The sequence below is a fragment of the Marmota monax genome, unplaced genomic scaffold (assembly GCF_021218885.2).
Source record: "Marmota monax isolate L192 unplaced genomic scaffold, Marmota_monax_Labrador192_F-V1.1 WCK01_AAM20220418_F8-fsc00152, whole genome shotgun sequence".
Lineage (NCBI taxonomy): Eukaryota > Metazoa > Chordata > Mammalia > Rodentia > Sciuridae > Marmota > Marmota monax.
In genome coordinates, this window is record NW_026694348.1 from 222,235 (window position 1) to 243,392 (window position 21,158).

Consider the following 21,158-nt stretch of genomic DNA (forward strand, 5'->3'; position numbering starts at 1 on the left):
CAGAATATATTCTGAGTCCTTCTCCTCTTTTGACAGATTTGATCCAGAACTTGTTACGGAAAGAAAGCGTTCTTAAATACTAACAATAAAAAAGTTGGACAGAAAAGTATTTAAAAAGAGACCAGGAAAACATTACGCCTTTATTTTGGTGAATTAGCAACAAAGAAAAGGATTAGCATGGACGGGTATTTTTCAAAAATATTTTTTTCCTCGGGCTCCCGCTAGGGTGGAGGAAGTTGTCTCCGCTCAGAGAGAGGGTGGAACCGAGTGGAAGGACGAGTGACTGGGAGGTCCTCCCTCCCCAGGGCTTGCGAGTGCGGGTCCGCTGAGGGAGGGGGCGCAGAGCGGGGACGGGGGGGGGGCGGGAGGAGACCAGCAGGTGCCGGGGCTCTAGCCCCTACCCCCACCCTCATCTTCACTCTCACCCACACCCGGGGATTGGCCTCGCCCCCTGGCGGGCGAGCGCTAGGTGTAGGGACTCCAGGGCTGGGGGCGCACACCCGCGGGCGGCGGAAAAGAGGCGGCTGGGGCCTCCCAGCCCGGCGCACACTCGGAGGCCGGCACTCGCCCGTGCGCACCGCCGGTCCGCAGCCCCGAAGAACATGTCCGCGGCCAGGGCGCGGAGCAGAGCCCCGGGGAGGAGAACCGGGGGAGGGCGTGTGCAGTGGCGGCGGCGGCCGCGGAGCCGCTAGTCCCCTCCCTCCTCGGGGAGCAGCTGCCGCTGCCGCCGCCACCCTCAGCGCGCGGGCCGCGGCCGGAGCGGGCGGGCGGGCGGGCGGGCGAGCGGCGCGCGGGGGCGGGCGGGGGCGGGGAGGGGGGTGGGCGCAGGGGGCGGGAGGGCGTGGGGGAGGGTCTCGCGCTCCCGACGACCAAAGCCCGAGCGGGAGACCCTGGCGGCGGCGGCGCCTGACACTCGCGCCTCCTGCCGTGCTCTGGGGCGGCATGTCCGAGGCTGGCGGGGCCGGGCCGGGCGGCTGCGGGGCGGGAGTCGGGGCCGGGGCCGGGGCGCTGCCCCCTCCGCCCGCAGCGCTGCCGCCCGCGCCGCCGCAGGGCTCCCCCTGTGCCGCCGCCGCCGCCGCCGGGGGCTCGGGCGCCTGCGGTCCGGCGACAGCAGTGGCTGCGGCGGGCACGGCCGAAGGACCGGGAGGCGGTGGCTCGGCCCGGATCGCGGTGAAGAAGGCTCAGCTGCGCTCCGCCCCGCGGGCCAAGAAACTGGAGAAACTCGGAGTGTACTCCGCCTGCAAGGTACCCGCTCGGCGCTCCCAGACCGCAGTTGGGGGCCAGGGGCCCGGCCCGCGGGACCCCCCGCCCCTCCCCCCGCCCCCACCTCTGCCTCCCGCCTCCAGTCTCCCGCCTCCCGCCTGGGGCCGCTGCACCGCGGAAGTGCTGCTGTCGCCCGCGCGCAATTAGCTGCTTCTCGGATAAGAGTCTTGGGTTGGAAGAAGGGGATTCACCCAGAAGGAGAGAGCTTCATTTCAACCCCGTGGAAAGAGTAGCCTCGGGGTCCAGTTCCCGGGCTACCCTGGGGCTTTGTTGCTTTGTAGGAGCTCGCCGGAGCCACTTTGACGGGAGTGGAGCCGTATTTGGTGTGGCGTACTAACCAAAACTGGGATAACATCTTTTGGGGGATCTGAGCGGTCCTCTCTACGTTCGACCTCTAGCCTTACTCCTACTGGGAGGAGCTGGGTTCTAGGAGTGAGGGCGGAGAAGGTCTTGGACTTCGGAGCATTGGGAAAGGAAAGGGAGGAACATGCTGGTGGGTAGGTGGGCATGGCCTGAGGCGAGGGTCCTGTGGCGCCTGGAGGCCTCGGCGCGCGGTGACAGCCCTGTCATTATTGTATTATTACTTGTTTAGTTAAAGCGCCGTCCCAGCTGCTCGGGGTGTAAACAGGATTTGGCAAGGTGACAGCCCAGCGCGGCGAGCGCTACTGCTCAGTTTGAGGACACATTCCTTGCCATCTCCTCTCCATGCCAGTTCTAGGCACCCTGTGGCCCCCAGCTGCAGATCCAGTTGTGAGGGCTTTGCTCCTGAGATAGGAGATTGCCCGAGGCCGCGGGGTGGACTGGCCCTGCGCTGTCAGCAGCGGCTTTGTTTTGACAGGGTGACAGCTGAGGGGGGCGGGGACTTGGCCTTGTCAGCTCCTGCGGCCTGTGGCTGAGGCAGGGAAGACACACACACACACACACACACACACACACACCTCCCATCTATTCTTCCCGCCTGCTGCAAACAGGGTCAAGTTCATACATTCCATATTCCCCAAACTGTGCTGCAGTGGCACTTTGGAATTTTGGTGTGCCGATTATTAGTCCTGCTAGAATGTCTCCCTGGTGGGGATGCTTTTGGTATTTACAGGAACTCTTAATGGTAGCTGAATGCTTGTGCTTACCCTTTTCCCACAGCATTGCCTAATGTTGTTGAGCTTTTACTTTGTCCTCCTATCTTTGCTCATTTAACCTTTGTGGAGTGAATAGAAGATCTAGCCCAGGGCTTCTCAAACTAATATGCATGAGAATCAGCTGGGAAGCCGGTCCTATTGCTGACTTTGTATCTGAAAGTCTGGGGTGGGGCTGATAATCTGCATTTCTAATAAACTCCCAGGTGAAACTTTGCTAGTTCTCTGACTGCCTTCTGTGTAGCAAGATCTTTATTCATACCTGGACAGTATATTACTAGTTCCTTCTGAATTCAGCTGAGAAATTGGGAACTGTGAAATAATGATGCCACACAGCTGGTATTTCTGAAGAAGGAATGCAAAAAAGATCAAGTGGGGAGTATCTTCTCAAAGAAGGTGGAAGCCCAGGAGTTGGTTATAAAAGAGGACCGGAAAGTGTAACAGGCAAAAGGGAAAACTCTGGGTAGAATCAAGAGTGCATTCAATTACTTGATGGCTACAGTGGGCTAGTGTAAGAACTGAGTCAGCTCAGTGTTTCTGCCTTTGCTTTATTTTAAAATTTATTTATTGATTTCCTATCACCTGCACCTCTTCTTCCTGCTGCCTGCTGTTATCTTAATTTCTGAGAACTTTCCTGAAGTTTTGGTTGTATCTAAAACCATGCATATATTTGACCTTCATTGAGGCAGGGAAGAGACACACACATTCACACACCTCCCATGTATTAAGATTTCCATGAGTGAGATGAAGCATGTCTTCTAAAGTTTTTGACTTGAGTTTCCTGTTCACATTCTCAACTGAACTCACAGAAGGGAAAACCTCTCTTATTAATGGCCTCTCTGCTGCTGAGCAATTGAATGGGTCAATTTTTACTAGCTGATTTATTCAACAAATATTTTGAGGGGTCTCAACTGGGTGCCAGGCATTGTGCTTGGTGTGTGGTTGGCCTGTGACACTCAGGATCTGTTATGGAGTTACTAACATGCACACATGCTTGTGTAGATGTGTGTGTTGAAGTTCTAGGGAGGAAGACCGTGGACCAATTACAGTGAAGTTTAGAAAAAACTTAATTGAGCTGGGGATATAGCTCAGTTGGTAGAGCCTGCCTTGCATGCACAAAACCCTGGGTTCACCTGGGTTCAATCCCCAGCACTGCCAAAAAAAAAAAAAAAAAAAGAAAGAAAGAAAATACTTACTTGAGCCCATTGTGGTGGTCACACTTGTAATCCCCGCTTGGTTGGTGAGTTTAAAGCCAGCCTCAGTAAAAGTAAGGTGCCAAGCGACTGAGTGACGACAGTCTGCCTCTAAATAAAATACAAACCAGGGCTGAGGATGTGGCTCAGTGGTTGAGTGCCCCTGAGTTCAATCCGTAGTACCAAAAAAAAAAAAAACAAAAACAAAAACAACTTGGAGTGGTGTAAGGACTCTGAGCAGGGCAGCTCATATTTTAGAGGCATGGGTAGTATAGGAATGACTTCCTAGAGGAAGTGTCATTTGCTGCTGAGGACTCTTGGCAGTGCAGGGTGGGTGGGGTAAAACTTCTTGTAGTGAAGAAACTGAAAGCAGATCTGTAAGCTTGGAGCTGGGCCAACCCAAGCCAGGCCTCCATTGCCAGGAGTCCCTGGTTTGGGAAGGCTGTTGTGTGGCCAAGTGGGTGCTGGGGAATCCAAGACTCTTAAATTGAGGAGTGACATCTCAGATTTTTTTGTGTGTGTGGTACTGGGGGGTTGAACCCAGGGCTGCTCTACCATGGAGCTACACCCCTCTGCCCCTTCTACAATTTATTTTAAGTCAGTGTCTCACTAAGTTGATCAACCTGGTGTTGAACTTGTGATCCTTCTATCTCTGGACTTGTTGGGATTGCAGGTGTGGGCCCAACATTTTTTTTTTTTTTTAATTGGGCTTGATTGGGTATGATGAGTCTCTGAGAGTGCAGAATCTGGGGTTCTTTCTCAGCCTGTCACCATAGTTGCTATAGCAGGCCCCAGATGACAGATTGTTATACAGTTTGCCATAGCCCCGTGGCAAGTTGGAAAGAGAGTAGAGAGGTTAGAGGTGGGATCTGGAAAGAGATGTAGTTTACTAGGGGTTATTGAAAGGAAAACAAGCACCAGACCTGATCAGAGATATGGCCTTTAAACTTCACAGACAAAACAATAAAGAAGGGAGCTAGTTCACAGCCAGGGTGGAATGCCACACCCCAGAAAGAGGGGGAGGGGGACAAAAAAGAAAGAAATGAAAAAAAAAAAAACACACAAACTTGTTTTGCAGGATCCAGGGTAGAGTTCTTTGAACTGTGTCCTGGCAAAGGTTGCCTCAGAGGGTCATTTTTGCTTGTGTGTGACACAGTGCAGGTCTGACAATCTTGTGTCTCTACGTCAGATCCTTGAGATTGTTTCCTGGGGTCCACCAGGCCCTGTGTGGCCACTGCTCTCCCTGGCCGTTTTTCAGGGCTTGGAGTCCATGGTTCCCTTCCATTCCAGGGCCTTTGCACCCACTGTTCACGGGCACTGCAAACTCTTCTCACCTCACTTTAAAAGGAACTCCTGGGGCTAGGAGTGCTGCTGGGTGATAGATCACATGCCTAGCATGTGCAGAGCCTGGGGGTTCAGTCACCAGCAACAAAACAAACAACAACAACGACAACCAAACCCCCAAATCCAAACCAGAGTTAACTCCCAACTCTTCTGCACATCTCTGATTCCTTGCCTTCTCTGTTTACCCCCCTGCTCAGCCTTTCCATTAGAAATTACTCAGATCGCTGTGTTCTTCCTTCCTGGTGGTTTTATGGTGATCTGTAAGTAAGTTTGATGATCTGTGTTTATTAGAACCTCTGAATAGACTCTATGTGATGTGGTTATTGACCAAGTGACTGGACTAGAGAACAGAAAATGGAGGAAATAATTAACTGTGAGGGATAGATGTGAAATTTTGGTGTGACTACTTGTTGACAATTGGTTGAAGGAGATTTTTCACGGAGGGCAATTCTAGGTATCCCACACGTGTTGGTGGGACCATTTTTTTGGTACTAGGGATTAAACCCATGGACACTTTACCACTAAGCTACATATCCAACCTGTTATTATTATTATATTAACTGCAGATTGAACCCAGGGGCACTTTACCACTGAGATATATACCTGGCTTTTTTTTTTTTTTTCTTTTTCTTGAGACAGGGTCTCGTCAAGTTGTCAGGGCTGGCCTCAAACTTGAGGTCTTCCTGTCCCTTCCTGGCCTCGAACTTGAGCCTCCAGTTTTTGGGATTATAGGCATTCTTTGGGATTATGTTTGGAATGTTTTAGAAGAAACATCACTGGGTGTGGTGGCTTTCATGAATCCCCTCAGGGGAGGTTGAGGCAGGAGGATCACAAGTTCGAGGCCAGCCTTACAATTTAGGGAGGCCTTATGCAGTTTAAAAAGAGCCTGTCTCAAAGATAAAAAAAGGGGCCTGTGGATTTGGCTCCTTAGTAAAGAACTTGTGGGTTCAATCCCTGGTCACAAAACAAAAATTTAAAAGAAACTTCAAGTGAATGTATGAAAAGCCCAAATCCAAATCTCCTTGAATTAAATGTAAGTAACCTATTAACTTAAAAAACAAACCCATTGATTGACCCTTCCCAAAGGAATAGGTCATACATACACTGGGGTGTGGGGTGGTGCAACAGGGGTATAGTAGCTAAAAATATGGGTTTAGAGTTACTTCATACTAATCTGAGTTAACAATTTTAGTATACCCAGCAGTATGATCTTGGACAAGGACTTCACCTCAGCCTGCGTTTCCTTGTCTGTGAAGTAGGAATGATGCTCTCCCTCTCATGACATAACTGAGGATTTAAAGAGGGCTGTCCAGAGCTGGGTGCAATGGCATACACCTATAATCCCAGCAGCTTCGGAGGATGAAGCAGGAGGCTCACAAGTTCAAGGCCCGTCTCAGCAATTCAGTGAGGCGCTAAGCAACTTAGTGAGACCCTGTCTCAAAATAAAAAATACAGGACCTGGGCTGGGATTGTGGCTCAGTGGTAGAGTGCTCGCCTAGCATGCGTGAGTCACTGGGTTGGATCCTCAGCACTGCATCAAAATAAATAATTAAAGGTATTGTGTCCACCTACAACTAAAATATATATATATATATATATATATATATATTTAATATATATATTAAAATATATAATACATATATTATATAATATATATTAAAATATATTTAAAATATATTTATATATTTAATATATATATTAAAAAATACAAGGACTGTGGTTGTAGCTCAGTGGCAAAGTGTGAGGCACTAGCATGTGTGAGGCACTGGGTTCCATCCTTAGCACCACATAAAAATTAATAAAGACATGCTATCCATCTACAACTACAAAACAAAGGTTTGGGGATGTGGCTCAGTGGTTAAGTGCCTCTGGACCTCTGAGTTCAGTCCCTGGTACCAAGAAATAAAATAAATAAATAAGGGGGGCTGTTCTAGGCAATACAGTGTCCAGTATCTAGTAATATCTTAATAGCAGCTCAGAGGAGGGAGAACCTGTTAATTGGGAAGTTAAGAAAACATGGGACTTAGTCTTGAATCCCAGCTCTGCCTCTTGGCATGATCTTGGGCACAAGTAACTTGCCTTTTCTGTGAGCCTGTATTACTGCATCTTTTAAGTGGTGACCATTTCTTCAGTCTTGAAGTTAGCCAAAAAAAAAAAAAAAAAAGTTTCCAAACATCCCAGGACATAAAGATACTGTGTTCATAGTGACAAACTGCTTGATACCTTATGTGTATCAGTCTGTGGTCACCAAGCATTTGTGGAGAGTCTGCTTGCTTAGATACTAGGCTGAGTGCAACACTTAGAGAGTTACAGGGGCACAAAACTATAAAATTAGTCTTCGCTTAAAAAATAACAATTCAGGCTGGGACATAGCTCAGTGATAAAGCATTTACCTGGGTTCAATCCCAGTAAAGGTTTTGATCTAAAAAAGTAATGTGGACTATAGAATCTGCAGGATAGAATCTCTGTGGAGGCAGAGGCCCACAGCAGCCTTGAATTTGTGATCCTCCAGCCTCAGCCTTCTGAGTAGTTAAAATTACAGGTGTGAGCCTCCACACCTTGCTCCCAGTCCCCTGCTAAAAACTTTTCCATTCCCCCTAAAAGTATCGTCCTGTCAAATTTCCCCTTTTTATTTCTTCTTCTCTCTCCTTCTCTCCCCTCCTCCTTTCTTTATACCCCACTCCTTTTTCTTTTTTGGTACTGGGGATTGAACCCAGGGGCGATTCACTTAAGCCACATCCCCCGAAGTGTCTTTTTTTTTTTTTTAATTTTGAGACAGCATCTTGCTAAATTGCTTGGGGCTTTGCCAAGTTGCAGAGTCTGGCTTTGAATTTGTGATCCTCCTGCTTTAGCTTCCCTTCCCCCTTCTGCTGCTGTTTCCCTCTTTCTTTTCTCTTTCCAGTGCTGGGAATGGGGCACAGGGCCTCAGGCTACTAGGTAAGCACTTTAACTCTGGGTTACATTCCAGCCTCCTCCAGCCAGCTTTTTAAGGTGATATTTTGTATCAGTTGATTATTGATTTGCAGACAGAAAGCAAATTAAAATATCTTTTTGGAGACTCTTTATACAGCTAGTAAGTATTGTTACAGCAAGATACAAACCAGAGTGAGGTAGATAAAATGTTGTTTTAAAAGATCAGTCTGTAGCTACATAAATCTATAGCGTACAATTATTTCATGCTATGACTTCTCTAAAAGGCTCTAAGTATTATAGAGCCCAGCATGCACAGAAAAATGTTTCACTGGGCAGGCACAATACAAAAGGCCTGAGATATAAAACTATCATGAATAAAAATTGTTAATGCGACAGCCCTAATAATGTGGAGAAGATACTGAATATAAAGCAAACATATCTGGAGGAGTGGGTGGAGGCTGGGGCAGGAGGATGGCAAGCTTGAGGCCAGCCTGGGCAACTTAGCAAGACCCTGACTCAAAATAAAAAAAATAAAAATGGTTGGAGGGGCTGGGGTTATGGCTCAGTGTTAGAGCACTTGCCTAGTATGTGTGAGGCACTGGGTTGAATCCGCAGCAGCACATAAAAATAAATAAATACAGGTATTGTGTCCATCTACAACTTAAAAAAAAAAAAAAAGTTTTGGGATGTAGTTCAAAGGTAGAGTGCCTCTGGGCTCAATTCCTGGTAAAGGAGTGGTGTTGGTGGTGGGGTAAGGCTGGATGGGTGTGGGAGGCCTGAGAGAAAGAGATCCATAAATAATTGTGTCTTCTTATAACATTTCAAGGAAGATTAAAATTCAAGCCTGAAAAGCTTTCAGGTTGCAATTTGTAGTTTTATGTACCTGAGAAATTAGTTTACAGGGCACAGCAGAACAAAATCTGCTGAAGACTGTTTCATTTTAGGAAGCATGTGCTTGCAAATAGCAACTTGTGATGTAGCACCCTTTAAGGTTTTTTGTTTGTTTGTTTTTAAAACTACCTGGCAGATTTAAACTCAGTTGCTTGTTCACATCGTAATTCAAATAAATCAATAGTCTTCAGTTCTTCTTTTTTTCCTCCCTCCCCGCCCCCTTTCTTTTCTCCCTCCCCCCTTCTTTTTCTTATTTTTCTCTGTACTTGGGATTGAACTCAGGAGTGCTCAACCACTGAGTTTCATCCCCAACTCTTTTTCAAGTACACCCCCCTCCCCCCCAAAAAAATTATTTTAAGACAGGCTCTTGCTGACTTGCGAGGCTGGTTTAGAACTTGTGGTCCTCCTGCCTCAGCTGGGATTAACAGGTGTGCACCACCGTGCCTGGAGAGGCACACACTTTTTAAGTGAGCAATATTGGAAGAATTATCATATTTGCTTTTCAGAAGAAAGATCTGAATACTCACTTCAGTGCCTCTAAAACCTGGATATTCAGTGCTCTGTGGATTCTGATTTAGTTGCTTTCTCCTTGAGAGAAAGGTGGCTATTTAGAAAGACTTGTCAAGTTCCCTACTCTTAGAGCTCTGTGCCTTTTTGCTGTGGTCATCTGATTTAAATAGAAGAATCTGGTGAAGAACTCCAGGGAACCTTTCTGCCAGCCTCCTACCCCTCATGCTGGACACCTTGGGTGGTCACTTAACTGCCCTATTTCAGTTCCCTCTTTGGTGAAGTGGGAGTCAAGGAGCAAGCTTATTGACTATTTTGAAGATTAAATAGTCTAGCATACGTGAAAGTTCTGGGAACCTGAGCATTCCACAAACATCTCTTTTATTTTTAAAAGTGTTCCATTGGTATCAATAGTTCATCTTTTGCAAAGTGTTGTATCTCAGGTCATTTGATTCTTCTACCTGGGGTAAGAGGAAGGTAAGGCAGGTCGTTTTACTAGCAGTGAACTGACACCCAGAGAGGTTAGTGACTTCCTCAGGCTTCAGTGTTTGCTCAGGAGAGCACTGACCCACATAGGTTCTCTTTCTAAAGTGCACCATTTTTCCTCCTCCTTCAAAACTTCCTAATGGGGTGGGGGGGATTTGTTTTCCTAATGGTTTCCGGAGAGAATTTCATTTACTTCAGTCATTCTGTCCTTTAATATTTATTGTCTTCCTATTGAAAAGTCTGTTCAAAGGCTTTTCTAGGCCACTGATACTTTATGGCCTGCACAGTAAGCATTCTGTAGTACCAACCCAGGACAGTCATACGCATGCTCTTGATTGTTTTAAAGCTGACAATCAAGACTGATCACTGCCATAGCCCAATAGAATTCCCTGTTGAGCAAAGATGAAAGATACCTACTCAGGCTGCAGAAGGTGTCAATTGTGTCAGGAAGGTAAAGAATTGACTATCCTGAAGCTTTAGAGATCCCCAAATAGCTCTCTTTAGGACTGTATGCACAGCAGCATCAAAAGGAAAGTCATTAAAAAAAAAAAAAAACTTTCAAGTTTATTATGCATACAATAAAGTACTCAAGTCCTAGGTTAATAGCTCATAGAATTGTTACAAATGTGGACATCTGCACCACTGGTGCCAGATAAAGCCATATTTATGGGACATTTCCAGAACCTCAGAGGGTTCCTTTGTGTCCCCTCCCTATCCCTGGTAACTAACCCTTATTCTGACTTCTGTTACTAGAGATGAGTTTCATTTGTTCTTACATGTCACATAAATGGAATCATATGGTATGAATGCATTGTGTCTGGTTTCTTTCAACCTTATGCCTGTGAGATGCAGCCATGCTGTTGTGTGTAGCAGTAGTTTGCAAAGACACACGTTTTCAAATTAAAAAAAAAAAAAAAAACAAGTTAAAAATGGCCAGCCATTGTTGACGATGGAGTCGATGGCTGTGAGGGATGTAATACAATAGATTTTAGTTAAACTTTTGAAAGAAAGAATGGGAATTTGGAACTTAGGTATGCTGGGAAGAGCCCACATAGGCAGGAATGTGGACAAGAAATCAGTGTGGAGTTGGCCAAATAGATGTAAATAAAGAATGGAATGATAGCCAGGCAGAAGGAGGGGAGGTGGGGGCAGGCGGTGATGATGTCACAGTTGGTGGAATGTTCAGCCTGCACAGTTCCTTCTCCCTGGAGTCTGTATTGGTGAGTCCCCAAATGGTAAATATCATGTCCTACTACCAGTGCCCTTGTTCTGGAAGATGATTAGGATTGTTACACATTGTATTCTGCAGGCTGTGTGGATCCATATGTTAGGAATGATGGCAGGTTTCCTAAAAGGCTGGCCAGAACCTAGTCCACAGAGGTCCAGGGCTAGTGATACTTCTGGGATATTGGTCTAGTGGATGGAGATATTGGAAAGAGAACAGTCATCTCCATCTTCTCCAGAACTGTCTTGGAGGCCACTTAATGCCACCTTATCTCCAGAAATGGCAGTGAGAAACAGATTATTGTTCATCTCCTCTCAGTTTCTTGGTAGCATCTGCATCCCCGAAAACTAGTATTGAATATATAAAGACAAGCTTTTTATTTATCAAAATCATGTGAACTATCCACCTATAAATCAATCTTTTCTGTAATTGATATATTTAGCCAAATGGGATTTTCATCTTTGAATTGAGAACGTGTATAAGCATGGGGTATTATACCTATTGCCATTTATTTATTATTTTAACATTTCATTCTATAGTAGAGGCCACTTTAGAAGATTTCTGCTTAGGTAGCTCCTGTTTAGACTTATGTTTTTCAGTACTGGGAATTGAATCCAAGGAAACTCTATCATTGAGCTATATCTCCAACCCTTTTTATTTTTCATTTTAAGGCAGGGTCTCTAACTTGCCCAGGCTGGCCTGGGAATTGCAATCCTCTTGCCTCAGTCTCCCGAGTCACTGGGATTACAGGCATGTACCACTATGCCCAGCTCTAATCAAACTTCTTATGGCAGTTTATCCCTTAGTTTTAATAGGAATAGAATTGAATAGAATTGAATCCTTTCTCATTTAATTTTTTTTTTTTTAGTTGTAGGTGGACACCATACCTTTATTTATGTGGTGCTGAGGATCAAACCTAGTGCCTCACATGTGTGTGGCAAGTCCTCTACCACTAAGCCTCAATCCCAGCCCCTCCTTTGTCATTCTGAGCAAACTTTTGTCTGTGATACCTGCTTTGCACATTTTTCTCCTCTGAGTACTTCTGTGTTTTCTTGTCAAACCTTTTTCTGGTCTGTTTTCAAAGTCCAGTTTCTCAGAGAATCACTCCTGTTCCCCTCTTCCACCTCTATCTCAAATAGCAGCACCCTGTCCATCAATCTGAAATAATTTTATTTTCCTTTACTGCATTTATCAATAGTTGGAAATCATATATATGTGTGCTGGGACTGAATACAGGACCTTGTGCATGCGAGGTAAACACTCTACCAACTGAGCTATATCCCCAGCCCTGAAAATCATATACTTTTAAAATGATTTCTACTTACCTTTTGAGAGTAGAAGCCTCCCACAAAGTAGGGTATTGGGTTTACTTCATATTCTATGTGGTCTACACCTTGCATATAGAAGGCACTCAGTATTCGTTGAATAAAAGTTTCATTTTGCATTCAGAGGCTTTGTGGGACTGGAGGAAAGGAAATCATGTCTTAAAGATGAGAAAACAGGCTCCGAGAGGTTTAGACACTAGCCATGTGATCCAGAGCAGAGTAGAGCAGTTGCCAGCTAAGGCTGCCATGACATCTACTCATAGCTAACTGTGGTTCTCAGTAGCTCATAAAGATCTGGTGACAACCACACTTGTCTGACTGCCTGAACTGCTGTTACAAGACCAAGCAAGGAGAAGTCAGGCCTACATTTTAGTCCTTCTCTGTATGTATGATGTGAACTTCTGTGACCACTGTTTCCTCTTCTGTAAATTAGAATGGAATTCTCACAGAGGTACTGTGAGATCTGCAAGTTGAAACCCACAAAGTGAGAAAAGGTCTTATGCTATGTTTTTTTTTTTTTTTCTTTCCCATAGATATATACAGATTTATTTAGGAAAGCAGATATACATTCAAGGGAAGGGATACAGGCTATTTTAAGAGAGAGATTTGTTTGGGGGGTTAAGTAAGAAATACACATTCTCCCTTGAATGTGTATTTCTTAGAGGGATAGGCAGCTTAATCCTATATTCTAAAAGTTTGTATTTTATTAGTGAACTAGTAAAAAAAAAATCAACTGTGTATTAAAGTGTGTTTTCTAAATATTTATATTTTTTTGTTATTTTTCTGTTCATTTTAACTAAAGACTACAATAGAATTTGTTTAATTTGGGCTCATAATTTTACATCAGAAGATGAACTTAGTTATTTTTGGGAAAACTGTGCATAATCTCTCTAATGATCCACTTGGAATGGTATACTGTCTAATCTCAGGAGGACATTTAATTTCTTCAGTAACCTCAGGGCAAGATGTTTAGGGATGCATCTATTAAATTCCACACCATCCTAATCAGTCCCCATTCATTGCTCTCATCTTGTGTAGCCCTCTGGGAATCTTGTGTGGTATGCAGCAGGTTCCAGAAGTACAGGGACAAGAACCAAGTAATATCACAGTGACTGAAGGTGGCAGCGCTAATTTGCATCAGCTTTAACAAGCTGGTGTTGAAATTGGATGGCAGAATGCCAAGGAAGCCAAGGTCAGCACACTTTGAAATAACAAAGTGAGTCATGTAACCCAGGATTTGCACATACCCACAGGACTACCTGAGTCAACCTCACCTCCAAGAGAACACATACATCTGGGTTAGGTGCCTGGGCCCAGCTCTGTGCTATGTGTGTAGAAGAAAATGAAAGCCACAGGAGCTCCTTGTATTACTGGGAAGACAGATATGCAAGAAAAGAAAAATTAAAGTGAATTACTAAACATAAAGTCTGTGACACAGAAACCCCATCACAAGCTAGGGATAGGTAGAAGTTAGATAGAGGCCCAGCTCAGGTGCAGTGAACAGAATAAAACCAAGCAAAGAAGCAAAACCAAAGGGAAGGAAGACCTCAGAGTGGTTTAGAACATAGGTTTGAGCTGCGCGCAGTGGCACTACTTGTAATCCCAGTGCTCTGGAAGCTGAGGCAGGAAGATCACAAGTTGGAGGTCAGCCTCAGCAGCCTTAGAGAGGCCCTAAGTAACTTAGTGATACTCTGTCTCAAAATAAATAATAGAAAGGGCTAGGGGGTTGGGGTTGTAGCTCAGTGGTACAGCAGTTGCCTAGCAAGGGTCAGGCACTGGGTTCAATCCTCAGCACCACATAAAAAACAAATTTAAAAAATTTATCCTTTTTTTGGGGCAGGGGTATATCAGGGATCAAAATCAGGGGCACCTGACCAGTGAGCCAGCCACATCCTCAGGCCCATTTTATATATTTTTTTTAGAGACAGGGTCTCACTGAGTTGCTTAGCACCTCACTTTTGCTGAAGCTGGCTTTGAACTCGCCATCCTCCTGCCTCAGGCTCCCTAGCTGCTGGGATTACAGGCCCAGCTAAGGTTAAATTCTTTAAAAAAAAAAAAAAAAAGGAGGGGGTGCTGGGGATATGACTCAGTGGTAAAGAACCCCTGAGTTAAATCTCCAGTAACCCCCTTCCTCTCAAAAGAACATAGATCTACGTTCTGGCTGTGTGATCATGGTGGGCTCCTCACCCTTTATGAGGCTCAGGTTTCATAGCTGCAAATTGAAAATAGTGATGATATGAACTTTTTTCTGTTCATTCAACAAATTGTTATTTAACGTGCCAGGCGTTAATTTCGGCACTGGGGATACAGTGACAGATGGGCCCTTACTCTTGCAGAGTTTGCTTTCTGGGAGCAGAAGCAGACAATAAACAGAATGACAGAATGTGGTAAGTGCCACACAGAGAATGAAAACAGAGAATTAAATGAGAAAGCCGGGGGAATTCCTCCAGACATGTGCCCAGAGAGGTCTCTCTGCTGAGGGGACACCATGAGGCCTGAATGACAACACAGTGAGGGATAAGGGTGCCAGATGGGGAATGCAAAGTCTGGGGCCCGAAAGGGCTTGGCATGTTGAAGGGCTGCCAGGAGGCCACTGTTGCTGGGTGGAGGAGGGCAGCGGGGTGAGTGTAGGAGTGGAGGTGGGGAAGGCAACGGCAGACCAGGTTGCTGAAGTATGATTTTCACACAGTGAAACGCCCAGATCTTCAGTATAATCAGTTTTGATAAATATGTGTCAAGAAGTAGAACATTTCTGTTATAATAGATAAGCTATTTTCTGCTCCTTGCTGTTCAGCTTTTTCTCCCTCTGTTGGGGGATGGAAGCCCGGGCCTCATGCATGCCAGGCAGCCACTTTACCACTGAGCATGCAGGTCCCTTCTCCTTCAGGAAAACCACTGATCTATGAGTGTAGGTTAGTTTTCATATAAATGGTACTTGCACGTATATACTCTTCTTTCATTCAGTGGATTATTGTTTAAATTCATCCGAGTTGTTGCATTCATCTTTTTATTGCTGAGCAGTATTCTGTTGTACAAAAGCGCCATAATTTGTTCATCTCTTTGCCTATAGTGGACGTCAGGGCTGTTTCCCATAGTTTAAATATAGATTAGAAATTTTTTTCACCCCCTGGTACTGGGGATTGGACTCAGTGGCTCACATGTTGCTAGTCAAGGCCTCTACCACTGAGCTACACCCCCAGGACTTTTTGAAGTTTTAAAATTTTGTGTGAATGACTTGCAAAGTTGGCTAGGCTGGGCTTGAACTTGTGACCCTCCTGCCTCAGCCCCCCCTAAATAGCTGGGATTACAGTTCTGTGCTGCCAACTCTAGCTTCCAGATTTGCATTTTAATACAAACCATCTGGTTACTCCCCGAAGAATAAAGTGTATGGGAGAAAGTAGAAAAATAGGAAGTTATGGTAGTCTAGGTATTGATGGTGTCTTGGAGAAGGGTAGTAGCAGTGGAGGGGGTGAGAAGTAATCACTTAGGGGCCATATTATGTGAGTAGATGCAACAAGACTCTACTTATCCCCCAAGTACTGGAAATGGAACCCAGGCTCTCGTGCATTGCTAGGCAAGTGCATTACTACTTACTCCACATCCCCAGCCCAAGGAACAAGACCTAGTTGGTTGTGGCACTACCGGATTAGGAAAACACAGAAATGAGGGATAACGTGTGAAGGGTTGTCCAGATCAACTGAAATGATGGTAGTTCCACTTACCCATGTGGGGGAAGGCCATGGGAAAAGCAGGTTTGAGATGAGTGTGAATCAAGAGTCCTTTCTTATGGCTGTGAGCAGTGTAATTCTAGTGCCTGGAAGATAAGGCAGGCAGTTGTAAGTTCAAGGCCAGCCTCAGCAATTTAGCAAGGCCCTACGCAAGTTAGCATGACCCTGTCTCAAAATAAAAAATGAAAAGGGCTGGGGATGTAGCTCAGTGGTAAAGCACCCCTGGGTTCAATCCCCAATCCCTCCTGCCCCCTAAAGTGTCTTTGCACTTAATGAAAGAGGAAGCACACTATATTTGAAGAGTGCTAGACGGGATTCTAGGTGTTGGTCTTGGTCCCTTGGTCTTTGCCAGCTGGGTGAACTCAGGCAAGCCACACCCCTTCACTAAGCATTGAATTACTTTTCCTACTAGACTGCTGGGAGGGAAAAAGAAGATTACTTAGTCTGCAGTTGCCTTGAAAAGAATCAAACACAAATGCTCCACATTATTGACTTTTTTTCCTTTTTTTAAAAAAAATTATTTATTTTTGATTCCAATTTGTTAGCAGAATGCATTACAATTCATATTACACATATAGAGCACAAGTTTTCATATCTCTGGTTGTATACAAAGTGTATTCACACCATTCGTGTCTTCATACATGTACTTAGGATAATGATGTCCATCTCATTCCACCATCTTTTCTACCCCCTCCCTTCCCCTCCACATTATCGATTAAGTGAGATTTTGAATAGAGTGATGTGAGAGGGTGTCAAGTGGAGTGTTGGGAGTAGGAATATTGGGAGAGGAGAGGAAGTGTTTCTTCAAATTGGCAGATAGATCCTGAAGGAGGGTCCTCCCTGGCGGTGCGAATGAAGAAGGTGTAAATCTGAAACTCTGAAGGAAGACTCAGATGGCTTTTTGTGAGGCATTGAATACCCCTGTGTTGAGCCTCAGCAGCTGGGGAGGCGTAATACCAGGGAGTGGGTACAGGGTGGTTGAAGGGGGGTGTTAGAGTTGAGGGCAAGCCTTGGTGAAGCACTTTCTGGGCAGAGATGCCAGAGGTAGGCAGTTGGGAATGTGGGCTGCAAGTTCTGCTTTGCAGGTTGGGCTGGTTAGGTGGACTGGAGAGTCATCAGCCCAGATAATGACTGATACCACAAGAATATGAGCTGTCCCAGGAAGCAAACATGTAAGGCATTATTTTGCTCATCCCACTTGACTTGGTGCCAAAACAACAGGCTGAGGAGTGAAACATTCTGTCAGTCAGCTGGTTGAATTAACTTGATGCCAACAGAGCAGTTTGATAAATCTTTCCACTGTGTTGAAGACTGAGCTGACTGCTTTGCTATCTCCAAAGATAAATAGTCTGAGATGGTGTGTGCTAAATAAACTTGAGGGCACCAGTTTATAGGCCCTGGTTTCTCTCAGGACCTCCTGAGACTCTTTCAGGAGAGGAACTTGTTGGGTTTGGTCCTGGAGAGCTGACTCCCACGCAATGAAGTATCTGGCCAACTCCCAGGCCACCAGTAGCTACTGGCATAGCTACTGGCGTCATTCCAACCCCTGAGATATTGCCTGAGGGTTCTGGGCCTTTGATTCAACCAGACTTCTTTTTTCTTTTTCCTCCTAGTACTGGAGATCAAATCCAGGATCTCACACTTGCTAGGCAAGCCTTTACACCACTGAGCTACACCCATAGCCCCAGACCTAATTATTTAGCACAAGGAAGGTAGTTTCTTATTCAGCTTCAGCACAGGCCAAAGAACTTCCAGATGTAATAAAGATTTTTCTCTTGATTTGATATTGGAATAAGCTAGGAGAGCATGAATGAAAATCATTTGAATGACCAGGGCTGGGTCATTTTCTCATTATATGATTTCCATTCTCCTGGATCCTTGAACACATTCCTCATATTTGTTTTTGTGGTTCTCTGTGGCTTTTCAGATCAAAATGACACTATTAATTAAGGTCTTCAGAGATGCTACTGCTAGTGAATTAGCTCACTGGTGATTGTTTTCCTTCCTTCCTCTTGTGTTTCTGATATCAATTCTAGGCAACATTGCTCCCCTGGGGACCCCCTCTCCCCTACACTCTGTTCTTTTAACTAGGATCACAAGTCCCCCCAGTTTTCCCCATGTTAGTAAGGATTGAACCCAGGGTTGTTCTACCACTAGGCTACATCCTCAACCACTTTCATTTTTAAATTTTGAGACAGGGTCTCACTCAGTTGCCAAGGCTGGCCTCCATGTTTTGATCCTCCTGCCTCAGCTTCTCAAATTGCTGGTACTGTGGGCATGCATCACTGCACCAGGCAAGTCCCCAGATTATTTATTTATTTATTGCAGCACTGGGATTGAACCAGGACTTGGTTGGTTTATGCTTGACAAGCGCTCTGCCACTGAGCTACATTCTCCACCCAGTCCCCAGATTTATTTCATTTTATTTTTTGGTATCGGGGATTGAACTCAGGGGCACTTGACCACTGAACCACATCCCCAGCCCTTTTTTTTTGTATTTCATTTAGAGACAGGGTCTCACTGAATTGCTTAGTGCCTCGCAATTGCTGAGGCTGGCTTTGAACTCGCTATTTTCTGGACTCAGCCTCCGGAGTTGCTGAGATTACAGGCCTGCACCGCCGCACCAGTCCTCAGATTTGTAAAATCTGTTTTAAGTCATAGTTTTATGGTGTTTGTTGGTCTTCTACCTACCATAGTGTGAACTGGAAAGATTGTCACACTGTAGAAAAATGAGTTTATGTCTCAGAAAGGATCACTTAGCCATTTAAACTTAATTTGCATATGAAAAGCTTAAATTAATCCTAAAGGGAGAGACATGTTGCATCCATCAAACCATTTGTATCCTTTTAGATCTTTGCTTCTCCAAGAAGTGGCTTTTCATCAAGAAACCGTTTTAGAAACACAGGATCTCAGATTCTACCCCAGTCTGAGGGAATCTGAATCTGCATTGTGACTAGACCTCCAGGTAATTCCTGTATTTGAGCTCTGTTCCAAATCACATCAGTACTATTTTAAGCTACTCACTTCCAACAAGATTTTTGCTTCATTTGCAGCTACATACAATTCACTTAAAATATTGTTGCTTTAAAATAGGATTAAAAGATCATTTTCAAAATACTTGTAGAGGTGGGGGTGGTGGTGCATGCCTGTAATCCCAGCTGCTGGGGAGGCTGAGACAGGAGTGAAAGTTCAAGACTAATGTCAGCAGTGTAGCAAGACCCTGTCTCAGAATTAAAAAAAAAAAAAAAAAAAAAAAGGGCTGGGGATATATATAGCTCAGAGGTAAAGTGCCTCTGGGTTTAATCCCCAGCACTCTCCCCCACAATAATAATAATAACACTTGTAAACAGTTAAGGTGAAAGTTCAAACCATTCACGAGGTAGGAAACCCACTCACCCCAATTCATGAGGTTGTAACCCACCCATCCGCAGCCTCACCCTCTTTTTAACCATTTCTTTTCTAGGGGCTTTTTCTCCCCTCCCTCACTCTCTTGAGGCTGTATCTTCCATTTTATTCTGCAATTCAAGGAATGGAACCAGATTCATTATCCAGAAATTCAAGCCAAATGGGAACATTTGGCTTGAATGATGAAAAGACCAGAAAGTTGTATGTCAGCAAGCCAAAGGCGTTTGGTAGGAGACCAAAATGAACACTAGAGATACTGGTCTTTATAATTAGCAAGTTTTAATTGTTTCGAACTCTCCACTAATGTTAAAAACAGGGCAACCTACTTAATGACTCACTTATTCCTGTCATTTGCTGTTTCTCTTTTGCCCAGACAAATTCACACAGTGGAGGTGTAGCCACCTAGAGACTAGCTTCTTTTGCTCCTTTAGATCAGCAAAGGACTGGGTTTTGCATGAGAAGACCTCCATGCCCCTGCTCCCCATCCCATTGTAGCTTATTAAGTTTCCTTAATTTATGCAGAGAAAATAATCCTCAATTCTGGAATGTATTTTGGGGAATCTTTGCAAAACACCTGATCCCCCTTTTCCTTTTGTTTTTCTTGTTTAAAAAAAAACATTTTAAATTTATTTATTTTAGTTGTAGATGGACACAATACCTTCATTTTATTAGTTAGTTAAAAAAAATTTTTTTTTGGTAGTTGTAGATGGACAGAATGCCTTTATTTGTTTATTTTTACGTGGTGCTGAGGATCCAACCCAGTGCCTCACACATGCTAGGCAAGTGCTCTACCACTGAGCTGTAACCACAGCCCCTTTCTTTTGTTTGTGTGGTACTGGGGACTGAATCCAGGGTCACTGTATCATTGAGCTGCATTTCCAGCCCTTTTCATTTTGCACTTTGAGTAAGTTGCCCAGGAATTTATGGTGCTCCTGCCTCAGCCTCTGCAGTTTCTGGAATTACAAGCATGCACCTCCTGTGGGCTAAATCCCATCTTTGAAGTGGTAATTTGTCCCTAGTGTAGCCAAATGTGATGGATACTCATCTCCATGAGTAGAAAGCCAAGTAGCAGAAGCTAAAGAAAAAAGAATGGAGAAAGATTTGTTGCCTGCAGCAGGTAAAGAGAGCACTGGAGTTATTTCCAAAGCAGTGCCCTCTTCAAGGAAAGGAAGCAAGGAGATTTTATTTTGGAAGCTTATACATATTCAATCAGGAAAGCTCACTGGGGGCAGGCACATGAATGAGCATACTCAGTTTTAAGACACACATTCCCGAGCTTGCTCTGGTTAAGGTCATAGTTAAAGAAGGAGAGATGTGGGCACATTTTGGGGAAGGCTCAGCTCAAGGGTATAGAGTTAGATGATCAAGAAGGGAAGATGGTGGACACCAACACTTATGGGCATGATTGGTTCAGTATTATAATGTGCCAAGTTTACTCTCGGTTGCCTAAAAGAATGAGTCAGAAGGGCTTGGTGACCTTGGCTGGTTTTCTGCAACTTTCTTCAGAGTCTTAGCTGAAACAGAAAGGACAGCTGTGAAGGTGCCTTAATGCAGGATTTTGCCCCAACAGTTGCCTTCTTCCTTTATCTGCTAAAATTAGCAGTTCTTGTGTGGTTTTTTTTTAAGCAATTTCATTGAGGTCTGTATGATTTAAATATCATAAAATTCTCTGGTTTTAAATGCAAACATCAGTACTTTTTAGGAAGTTAAGTTGTATAACCATCACTGTAATCTCCTTTTAGGTT

At 44.7% G+C, this 21,158-nt stretch overlaps 2 protein-coding genes across 9 annotated transcripts in view; one reads left to right on the forward strand and one right to left on the reverse strand.

Moving 5' to 3' along the window:
• Positions 1–221: 221 nt before the first annotated feature.
• LOC124109182 (basic proline-rich protein-like) lies at positions 222–944 on the reverse strand. Its single transcript, XM_046467717.1, has one exon. The coding sequence runs from the start codon at positions 942–944 to the stop codon at positions 222–224; it is 723 nt and encodes a 240-aa protein (XP_046323673.1).
• Positions 864–21,158, forward strand: part of Kat2b (lysine acetyltransferase 2B) — a 102,610-nt gene continuing 82,315 nt past the window's right edge. For 3 of the 8 annotated variants that reach the window (XR_009228912.1, XM_058586564.1, XM_058586565.1), the window contains exon 1: positions 866–1,245. Coding sequence is in view for 6 of the 8 variants with exons in the window: in XM_058586564.1 (XP_058442547.1) it covers positions 943–1,245 (303 nt within the window). In the remaining 2 variants the exon portion in view is untranslated. Of the gene's footprint in view, positions 1,246–21,158 lie in introns of all 8 variants that reach the window. The other 5 variants (XM_046467726.2, XM_058586563.1, XR_009228913.1 and 2 more) reach the window with 3 other exon arrangements.